Source organism: Ammospiza caudacuta, chromosome 3, assembly GCF_027887145.1.
Source record: "Ammospiza caudacuta isolate bAmmCau1 chromosome 3, bAmmCau1.pri, whole genome shotgun sequence".
NCBI lineage: Eukaryota > Metazoa > Chordata > Aves > Passeriformes > Passerellidae > Ammospiza > Ammospiza caudacuta.
The window spans coordinates 26308976-26319896 of record NC_080595.1 but is presented as its reverse complement, the minus strand read 5'-3'; the positions used below and the strand labels follow the sequence as shown (position 1 = coordinate 26319896).

The 10921-nt window shown below is 45.0% G+C and overlaps 1 protein-coding gene across 1 annotated transcript; it reads left to right on the top strand.

Annotated features, from left to right (window-relative positions):
* The first annotated feature begins 526 nt into the window (after positions 1-526).
* Positions 527-6374, top strand: LOC131555872 (corepressor interacting with RBPJ 1-like). The gene is made up of 7 exons (XM_058802169.1): positions 527-563; positions 729-800; positions 1038-1175; positions 1838-1890; positions 2488-2571; positions 2795-2887; positions 4269-6374. Exons 1-7 carry the CDS (start codon positions 542-544, stop codon positions 4317-4319), a joined length of 513 nt encoding a protein of 170 aa, XP_058658152.1. The 5' UTR covers positions 527-541; the 3' UTR covers positions 4320-6374.
* Positions 6375-10921: the final 4547 nt, after the last annotated feature.

Genomic DNA, 10921 nt, shown 5'->3' with positions numbered 1-10921 from the left:
ACGACTGCGGCGTGCTTGGGAACGCGGTGCTGTGCAGCGGGAAGGGGACGCTGGGCAGGACAGAGCCCAGGCAGGCGGAGCGGGGGCCGCGATCGGTCCCCGTGAGGGAGGGCGGGCAGGAAGCGGCGGAGCGGGGCCGTGCTCGGTCCCTTTGCCCGCGGCTGCCGTGAGGGAGGGCGGGCAGGAAGCGGCGGCGGGCAGCCCCACTCCTTCCGGGGCCGTGGGCGGCGCCGGCCCAGGGGCGGCGGAGCCGGGGCGGCGGCGGTCGCAGCACGGGTGGGTCGGGGCCCGGGGGCGGCCGGGGAAGGGTGGGCCGGGTCGGGTCGGGTCGGGGTGCGGCCGCCGAGGGCCGTGGGCGGGATGCGTGATCCAGCGACAGCCCCACACGTAGGTGTGGGTAAAACCCCCCTGGCGTCTGCGGCGGCGGCACCCGAGCCGGGTCTGGCCTCCGGTTCCTGGTGCAAGGGCATGAACGTGCTTTCCCCCGCAGTGGGGTGCGGTGTCATGGAGGGGGATGTGCTCCTGTGCCGTGTGCCCTGGGATGGCCCTGCTGGAGCGGGGAGGTGGGACCAGGAGCCCTTTGTGGTTCCTTCCAAGCTGTCCCACCCTGTGCTTCCATGGCGCTGCCATCAGGCGTGCTGGCTCGATTCCTCTGCTTCTGAATTTACCCCCCGCCGCCAAAGTCTTTTGGAAATGATATTACTGAATGTCCTTTTGCTTCTGACTAGATATGGATAACAGGAAGGATGAGAAAAGCAGGACGCTGTGTGCAGCCTCAGAAGAAGGGCTGAAGGCCCGAGGTAGGTGCTGTGATCTGTTGCTGTTCTCTGGTGTTGGGTTGTTTGTCACCCTCTGTGTCACTTACTGGGTTTGCTTGCTTGGTGATGCTCGTAGACCATGGCACACTGGAAGAGCAGGGAAAAACAGAACCAACCTGTCAAAACAGGGATTTATTGTGTTTAAATTCTACTGAGAGTCATTTCAGTAGGCCACAGTCATTAGCAGGCTTGCTCACTGTTGCCTTGTGTTGTCCTAAGGAAGAGAAAAAAGGAAACGAAAGCGCAGCAGAAGCAGATCCTCATCTGTTTCATCCACATCGTCTTCTAGCAGTACATCCACTTCTTCCTCCTCATCACGCTCTTCATCAAGGTCATCTTCTTCCAGTAGTAGTAGAGGTAAGCTACCTCCTCATGCACATGGTGTTTTCCAATTCTGATAGCACTCCTGAGAGCCTTTAAAGCTTGTTTTAGAAGTGGTGAGACCACCACAGTGATAGTGCAGAATTCCAATGCTACTTGTTCAGGGTGTTTCTCTCATAACCCTTTCCTATTGTATGTAAAAGTGCCACTTCACACACAGTTTGCAATGTTCTTATGTTAATTTGAATTCCTTCTAAAGACAAACTGCCATTCAAATAAATGTTACTTGGTAAAAATATGCTACATATATTTAAGCCCCTCAGTTTGCTGCATTTTCAAAACACAGATCTTTTTTTACTTTACCAGTCTATCTAGACCAGAGTTGTGGGCTTGACTTTAGTCCTCCTTTGGTCTTAACATTTCAAGCATTTAACTTTGAGGACTTAGGTGAAGCTGACACATCTGCAGAATTAGTAAATCAGGTATTTTCAGCTTCCATGTTAGCCCAGTAAGTGGCAGTAACTTAATGTGTTCTCTTTCACTGGGTTAGTTCAACCTGTGTCGATACATATAGCTGAACTAAAGCACTTTCTTCATTGGTTTCACATTTCTCTGTCTTATCTGTAAAACAAATGCCTTTTTAACAATGCTAAACTTGAGTGTTTGATTTTGTTATTAATTTTTTTCTTTAATTTTAGATTCTCCTAAGTCTAAGTCAAAGAAGAAGAAAAAAGAAAAACACAACAAAAAGGTAAAAGTTTACAAAGAGAAATAAGTAGTTAACAAACAAAACAGTTCTTTATATTTCAATAACCCTAAGTGTCGTGTAAGACAAGGCTTTTGTCTGTGGCTGTGTAAATCTAAATCATGCTTTTAGGGTTGTGGTAGCTGAATTGAAAAATGGGCACTTGACTTTAGACAAAAAGAGAAATAATTTAAAAGTTACTTTTGTCAATCATTGCTAGTCCAGCTGGAGTTAAGAGTAGTCTCTGAAAAAAAGAGAAGTGGGGAATCTTGATAATTTTATAGAATTTGCCAGAAGAAATTATTTATAGTTGGTGAGTGATAAATTCTTGCTGTTGTAATTTTTCTATTCAATTTTCAGTGATTTTATATATTGGGGTTACTTTAAAAGAGAGAGAACAGGGAATCAGACCTTTTGTGACTCTTGCTCAGAGTCCCAAGTGTTGCTAGCTCCTGGTGCGTTACTTTCTACTGCTTGTCCAGCAGTGGTAAGGGCAAGCAGCAGTGTCTGTCTTGACTTGAGTGGCCTTGGGAGGTCCTGGTGGGTTTGGGGAGTTTTGCCCTTGTTAGTCTGTAAGCATAAGAGCATATCTTCTTCTTGTAGAAAAGGAAAAAGGAGAACAAAATGAAGAAAAAGAAAGAAAAGAAGAAAAGGAAAGAGAAAACAGGCCCTGTCCAGCTTTCCAAGGTATGCTGGTCTAAGTGTGAAGTTGTTTTATTTCTCACTTACATACTTAATCCATCCTGTCATAAAAATGTTTATAAGGATCACCAGCTTGGTCATCCACCAGTAGAAACCTCTCTCTGTTGTTGTGGACAGTAAGGAAGTGTAAAAGATTATTGTCTGCAATTTTACATAAGATTTGTACAGAACAAAGTTTATGTCTTTTTAACATGTGATCTCATTTCAGTTTTTCAAAAACAAAAAGAAGAATGAAAACTACAGCATGATAACCGGAAAGAAAATTAAGATGAAAATAAAGAAGACTAAGGAAGATATAGAGGTAAGAGTTAATTAGTCTAAATGTCCCTGAGAAAAAATACTGGATCTTTAAATATCTTTTCTAGTAGTGATTTTTGTAGAAGAGTGGGTCTTGCAGTTAAGAGTTGTAAAGTGAGGGTAGCTTTTAATGTGGCTGTGATGGCCTCTGAGAAATTTGAATTCACTCTTTTGGCAGGTTTTATGTTATGAAGGGGCTTGGAATACTCAGTCATGAGCAGATAAACCAAAGGATGCTTGTGCAGGTTCTTAGAATTTCAGCCTCTAATCATTAGGCAATTTGTAGCTTTCTCTTACACTGGTGCTAATTATACTCATCTTCTTTCAGTCTCTTGTGATCAGTTGTGGTAATTGCTACTTCACTGTGTTTTTCTAACGCATGCAAGACTAGCCTTTATTTAGAGAGGAATTTTAAATATCCCAGTTGTATTACTGCACATCCTCCTGCATTTTCTTAGAGCAGTCAAATGTTTTTACTGAGATACCTAGGGAAATAAATAACCACGAGTTGTGTTGTGTGCTATTGCTGTGGGTGTGTGGACTCAGCCCTTAAATACCTTCACTCTCCAACACCTCAGGGTGACCTGCAGAGGGCTCTGGTGCTGGTCAGGAAGTGTTACTTCCTCGAGGTATCCAGCTTGGCAGATTCAGGTTCAAGCCCTAGTAGTTCATTCTACAGCTACCAAAGCAGTCCTGAGCATTCTGAGTTAAATTGGACTGAAAACACATTATCTTCTCTCTGTGACACCAAAGGGTGTGTTAAATTATGCTGAATGTTTGCTAGTTTTGTTCCAGAAGTCTGCTGGTTACAGTATTCAATGTCAAATATTTGATGTTGGTCCTTTTTTGATTTGGGCCTGTGGTCTTGCTGAATTGAACAACATCCATTCTTTACAATATTTAAAGATTAAATAATTATTTTATAAAAAGCTCTGGAATTGACTGGTTGGGCCGTTTCTTTTTGGGAAGAGGGAACCCAAATTCAGGGCTCTGTTATGCTGCATAAGCTGCTGTTTATGCACAGGGATAAAAGGATACTTCCCAAAGCTCAGGACTTGCTGGGAGTACAGTGCAAGTTGCCTCAGCCACCAGAGAGGAGCCTCTGTTGTGCTTGTGAGTTCCCTCCTGGGCAGGCTGGGAGCTGCACCATGACAGCCCAGTGGAGCCTCCGTAGGGAGCCACTTGGGAAGTGTCTCATGGAATAGTGACAGCTTGTGTCCCCATTGCCTGGCACTTCCCCTGGGCACCCACTGGTAGCTGGTTGGACCCAGCTGTGTCAACGGCACTGGCTTTGGGATGTGGAAACCCACAGAAAACAGGGAACTGTGGCCTTGCTCCTGAGTACAGCTCTGTTCAACCAGTGCCTCTGCTTGTCTGCTCGACAGAGAGACCGGAACCGTGCCCAGCTCCTGGAGTTCCTGAACTCTGCCTTGTAACAGGAGGAGCCCTCACCAAGGACTGCCAGATGTGCCCAGCCAGCCATCATCCTAGCAGGACACTAAAGAGAAACTCAGGGAAAAGGACACCAAGTTGGAAAAGACCAGGCCCTCCTACTGGGAAGAAAATTGGGATGTCCTTTCTTAATGGCAAAACACAGAGTAGCTGATAACTTGTTCATGGAGATCCATGTCCTCCCTCAGAGATCCTAAGGTAATAGCCAGGCTGTGGTGTTTTAGAAGAGCCCAAGTGTGTGTTGTTCACAGTGATAAGAAGTGACACACTGAAGTCCAGCAATGTAATTTCTATCTTAACTGCATGCAGAATGCACTCTTAATTTCAAATGTCTTAATTTTTCTAGTAGCTTAAGCAGAGTATTTGTAAATGTGTATTTGAAAGATGAGGTGTTTCTTTCATGTATATTTTTTTCTGGTAGTGGTCATGCATATCATAAAGAGCAAACTGACCTTTGTAAATAGAACATCCTTTTACATAAATGATTTTTTTTGAAAGTTCATTCCCTAATATGTTATTTTCTTTCAGAATTCGAGATATGGTATTTCTCTGGACAGTTTTATTGCTCTCTCATTAGAAAGTGTAACAGCAAAATACTCTAGTTAGCAAATTATTTTTATCCTAAAGTAGAAGCAGGAAAGATCTCTGGTTTTGTTTGTTTATCTGAATCAGTTGTTCAGTTCATAATAGATAATTTACCCCCCCAAATCTGGAGTTGCATTTCCTAGGCTGAAAGCTCTGGAGTTGTGGCCTGCAGTTCTGATCCTGTGAGCCTGTATCGAATCTTGCTGTCTTTGCAGTGCAGCGAGGCATGTGCCACAGGCATGCCTCTGTCTGATGGAGAAGGAGCTGTGGCAGGGTGTTGAGGCAGGCAGTGACAGTGACTCCACAGGTCTGCTGGCAGCCCACTGGGAGATGAACAGGTCTGCACAGGCAGCAGGAGCCCAGCACAGCTCGTGGGTGTGCCAGCTGTGGTAATTAGCTCAGTGCCTGCCCTCTTCCTTCCACACCTTGAGTCTTGGTTACCCAGCAGGTCCCTCTGTACATGGCCCTGCTGTGGGAGTTCACTGGAATCACTGGAAGCAGGTGCTCCTCAGGAGCTGTGGTTTGGGAATGCCTGAAGGAAGGACTCAAGGGGAGTTGACCTTGACGAAAACATTAAGTGTACAGCAGTCAGAGGGGGGAGATCATTAAAGAGCAAATGGAAAACTGTGTCTGTGTCTGCTACGGTGTTTTCAAGTGAACCTGAAGATTTGTACCATTGCTTAAGGGATAGTTTTATAATTGTTTTGATGTGTGAAGCCTTCTGAAGATGCTAAAATCCTCTCCTTTCCCTACTTTCTTTTGTTGTGAAGCATTTTGTAGTTGTTGCAGAGATGTAACTCTTTAGAGACTAAAGCCCTGGTCCAGCAGAGAAACTCCATACATCCCTATGAACATAAAACTTGCAAAAACACAGGTAAGAAATGGAGTTTCCTTGACTTTTAATCCAACAATCAAAAGGTTTTTTTTGAAAGCACTGTTCTGAAATACCACTGGGCGGGGGAAACCTACCAAATAAGAAAACCCCTTTTATTTATCATGAGGATCATGCTTTGATTTGTGCTACTTTGGTATTTTTTAGATAGTGATGTCAAAGCATCTTGCCCAGATAAGCAGCTTTTGTCTGTGGACTTTGCATAACAAGGTTAATCCCAAACACACTCTCAGAAGACAGCATCCTTCCCCCATCCCATCCATCCCTAGGTTATATTTTATGTAAAGACAGTGTAATTTTGGAAAACTTGGTGCGGAATAGGGAGTAGAAATTTGGAAAATGGAAAGAAAATAGCAATGGGAAACCCAGAGATCACAGTTGTAAAGAACTGCATTGGTTGGAATGTTCATACTTAGTTTAAATAATTTGCTTTTTGTTGCTTTGATCAAGATCATAAAAACTCCTGTGTTAGTAGGGAAAAGGCAAAGGGCCTTTAGTAATATGATGTGGACTCTTCTTTTTTTTGGGTTTTTATTGTTGTCTCTCATGGTACAAAAATGAGTCAAACTATTTCTTCTTACAAAACCTTTTTGTGGTGTGTGTTCAGGACAGAGAAATCTTCTGTGTATTTTTCTTGGCATGCTGGGTATGCTTTGGTGATGCTTTAAAATATTTCTGTGCCAGCATTTACTTCTAAGCTATCATTTCTTCTACAAAGCCAAGCTGCTTAAACGCTGTGTCAGTGATTCTGCTTTATTTTCTCCTGTCCATTCAGTTACAAGTGCTCTCTGAAACTTCCAGCAGTTGCTGCTTTTGTAAGCCTCCTTTTCTGTTCTACCCATCTCCATGTAAATTCTCTGGTTTCTGAAGAGGCTTGAGTCATGTTGCATCCTTCCCTTCTCCATCTTTCTTCACAAGCAGTGAGACCCTGTGCATCTTCATGGCACTGAGTATCTGCTGTTGGGAAAAGGCCAACAGATTCCAGCCCTCCCTAGTGAGCACAGGCCCTTACAGCCAGAGTAATTTTCCATGCCTTGCACCCTTGGGGAAAAAGTTCATTTCACTGACCCTTTCACTAGAGCTTGGCTTCTTTATACTGCTGCAATCCCTGTTGTGGCAGGTGCACCACCAGGTGAGAAGCTTACAACAGCAAGAGTGTGCTGAAAATCAAGTTGAGAAATTTGCATGAGGGAAATGTGAGGCAGCTTACTGTGGGATGTTAACCTGGTAACACACATGGCTGATCGAGAGACTTGCTGCCAGGTCTACCAAGAAGTGCATGTCGTGGGCAAGGGGGAAGCTGGAACAGAGAGCAGTGGAAAAGGTGAGCAGGGCTGGAGGGAGATGGTTGCTGTCAGAAGTTGTGGAGTGGGCAGAGGTCAGGGGATGAGGCAGGGGCTGCAGAAGCTTACCTAGCTTCTGGGCAAGCTGAGGTTCTTCCTAAAATGCTGAATAATAGAAAGCTTTTAGATGTGAAACCTGCCTTTTGTGTGAGTGTGTGTGTGTGTGTGTGTGTGTGTGTGTGGCAGTCTTCCCTGTCACACTCACCTTGTGTTCTGCACCATTTTCCATTCGAGGATTGTGCAGAACTCAACTGAATTTTTTTGGCAGCAGAATTTTCAGAAGCAGAAGTCACTGTCAGGGGAAGGAGATAAAGGATACATTCTCTGAGCTGCTGCTGCCATGCCCATCTTCCTTGGCACTGTTCGTTCTGTCCCAGCCAGTTCATGTGGGCAGTGCAATCCTTTGTTACTCATTTCCTCTAGAGTTGGCTTGAACTTCACTCTTTTGCCCACACAAAAACATAGCAGAGATGAAAAGCTGAGGCAATATTGATAAATGCCACTTTGACTTGGAAGTGCCTGGCTCCATGGAGCTCAAGTGTCTCATCCTGCAGAGCTGAGCAGGGCCTGCCATTTTGGTAACAGCTCAGTATGGTTAAACTTGGGCAGGTTGTGCTGTTGGGATGTCCTTGGGGTTTCATGCTGCAGGAATTATCATTCCCAGTCATCCTCTGCAGCAGGAAAAACTGAGTGAGCTCTACATGCTGGGAAGAGCAGAGGTCAGGGAGGCTCAAGTGACTGGCCCTGGGGTTGCCTGCTGAGCCTTTCCTGGTGTGGGCAAGGGCCTTGGTGGCTGGTGGAGCTCTGATGTCCTTTCATGTGTTCAACACCCTCCTCATGGGATTTGCTGTGTGTATTTAGAAACGAGTTTCCAAAGTTCTGGTTCAACACTTAAGGCTGGCACCTCCACTGTCATTTGAGGACTCTGTGGTATGGCTGGATTTTATGTCATAGTGGGTTTTCCTGAAGGAATGAGGTCCTGGGCACACTTGAGAAACTGAATATAACCAGTTTGCACTTGATTATATTTCAAGCTGTAGGATGAGTTTTTGAGGACCTGCTTCTTAAAATTATTGGCAAGCACCCATCTAACTAGTTCCATCTCTGGACAAAATTAATCATCAAAATTACTGCCCAGTGCAGAGATTGAGATTTATTTGCCTGTTGGCAAAGGTATTTTTTCTCCCTGCCTGTTCAACTTCAGTGTTAAATTGTGCTTCAGGAATGTGAGTGGTGTAGTTCTGAGGGACAGCAGGACACAGTGCTGAGGGGTCTGAGGAAGCCCCTGAGAGCCCTTTGGGGCAGCCTGAGTAGCATCATCCCCACTCAGCCTGAGAGGCACCGTGTCCATGGTGGCAGCTGCTGCCATCTTCCTCTCGGGCACTGAGCACCAGGGCCAACATCTCTGGTGTTCACTTTGCTCCCCACTCGTGAGCTGCTCTGGGGTGACAGAACAGTGGTGTGGGAGTGAGGAATTTGTCCCGAGCTGCTGCCTGTTCCCTGGTTGGTCGGTGCTGGAATATCTGCCGGTAGGTGGCAATGCTGGCCAGCTGGAATGTCACAGAAACTTTTTTTTTTACCTTTGGACATTGGCTTTGCACTTTATTATTCTGAAACCCTATAATTAGCTCGCAAATTCCTAATTATGGTTGTTTATGGGGAACATGTGTTACTGCTGTCCTATGAATTTAATGGAGTCTTTGTTCCTTTCTTGCCCTTGGCTGTGCTGAGGACAGACAATAGTCTCTTCTGCTGGTGCCTGTGTGCCAAAGGCAGAAGGAATCCTTTAACTTCTCAGTAGCTGAATTCAATGGGAGCAGGTTGCTGAGAGCCAGCAGGGGCCTGGAATGTGCATCACCCTACCTGGGGCTGCTGAGTTCTCCAGAAACTGCACTCTGCTCTTCTCCATCTCCTGAATACCAGTGCCAGAATGTAGAAAGAAAACTCTCCAATGTAAGAAATATTTCAGTGTCACTGCTTCATAACACATCTGGTTATTTAAACAGTCTTCAGGCCAAATGAAGTGCAATCTGTTGCTTTAAGCCACTTGACACTGGAAAGAATCAGGTTGGAAAAGTACTGCAGATGGACTGTGACCTGATAGAGGGCTCTGAGGACACAGCATTGTGAACACTAACCAGATTTAATAGTAATTACATCCTGAGAGCAGGTACTCTGATGTCAAAAACACAGAAGCTCTTTTCCTCACTTTGGTGTCTCTGCTCCTGGGTTACATTACATTTATTTGGTAAAGGCAACATCTGTCTGTGGCTAAAATATAGAGGTAAAATGCTATATGGGATAAACCTAGCCAGGACCCTAAAAATTTATAATATTACAAAGTGTCCAGTGACAGTGTATACAGTGTGTCCTTGCAGGTGTCTTTCTCACCTTTCTGTTGTGTTTTTTAAGATCTCATCTGTAAGGATTTTTCCCTTTGTCTGAGAATATCTTTGTGCAGGAAATGCACAGAAAATACCTGGTAGTCATGGGGAGACCTGGGCCCAAGACCCAGCACTCAGGGCCAGCAGAGCATCTCTCTGATGTAAGCCAGCCTGAGACATGGCTTGTCTGACGATGCAGAGGGAACAAGAGGTCCCTTGTGCCAGCAGCCCTCACACAGACAGCAGTACCAGGGAAAGGCAGGCACTGAAATAATGATGTCTCTGCCTGGCACAGGTGGGTGGAACTGAGGGAGGCCTGATAGCCCTTCCTCTATTGCAGGGCACACCAGGAGGGCTGTGACTGATGCAGTCCAGCTCTTGTAAGAATGCTTTTTGGGCAAAACTCCCTCCAGTGCCATATCCTTTAGCAGGGAGGTGCAGCAGGACACAGGAATATCAGAGTCAAATGGCTCAATATCAGAGCCATTCAGTCAAACTGTAGTTTTCCTTCTGGGAGAGGCCTATAGCATTGTCTGGGGGAAGTGGTGTAAGCAACAACACAGATTTGCTTGTCCACAGCTTCAGGCAAGGAGTAACTGTGTGCTATAGGCTGTGTCTAGAGCACTGTGGTTTACTAAGCCCCTGTTCCATTTTGAAACCACTCATCTGTCTGATGTGCAGAGTGTGCTAAGCAATGCAATTCATGCTTCAGTAATACCTCATGTGGGGAAACATGGTTCCCTTTTGTTAAAAACACATGCGTGCTTTGTATATACGTTGCTTAGCACAGGGAGCTCTGAGCCATCTGGGGCCATCTGCTGATATTGAAGTGTTCCAGTACACAAGATCAGGTATGGAATCAACAGAGTGACTCAAAAGTATCTGGAGACAAAACCCATTTTGTCTCTCCTGTTATCTCCTTTATTGGTGATGCTGGTTCATGTAGGACGTGCTCAGAAGCACGTTCATGTTGATGAAGACTTCGATTCAAGGTTGTATCTGCAGACCATGTAGCTTCAGAGAACTTCAGACCTTTGCAATTGCTTAATCCTGGTTAAATAAATGGTTATTTATCACCTTATATCTTGAGATCTGATTGTAGAGGTGGCAAGATAGAAGGTGGGCAGTTGCATGTGTACCTGTAGAAAGAGGATGGAGGTTTTTTGTTTAGATCAAGTTCCTTTAGCACTCGTGCCTTCCTGCTTTGATACATACACAGTAGGGCAGTGGAACAGCTGTTGTGTTTGGCTAGATATAGACAGATTATATTTCAGAAGACCTTTAATTACAGACAACAAGTACAAATAAATTTGTTTATATTCCACAGCTGTGATTTAATTCTCCAAGGTTCTGTGTTGAAATGTATAAACAGTGCAGTGTCA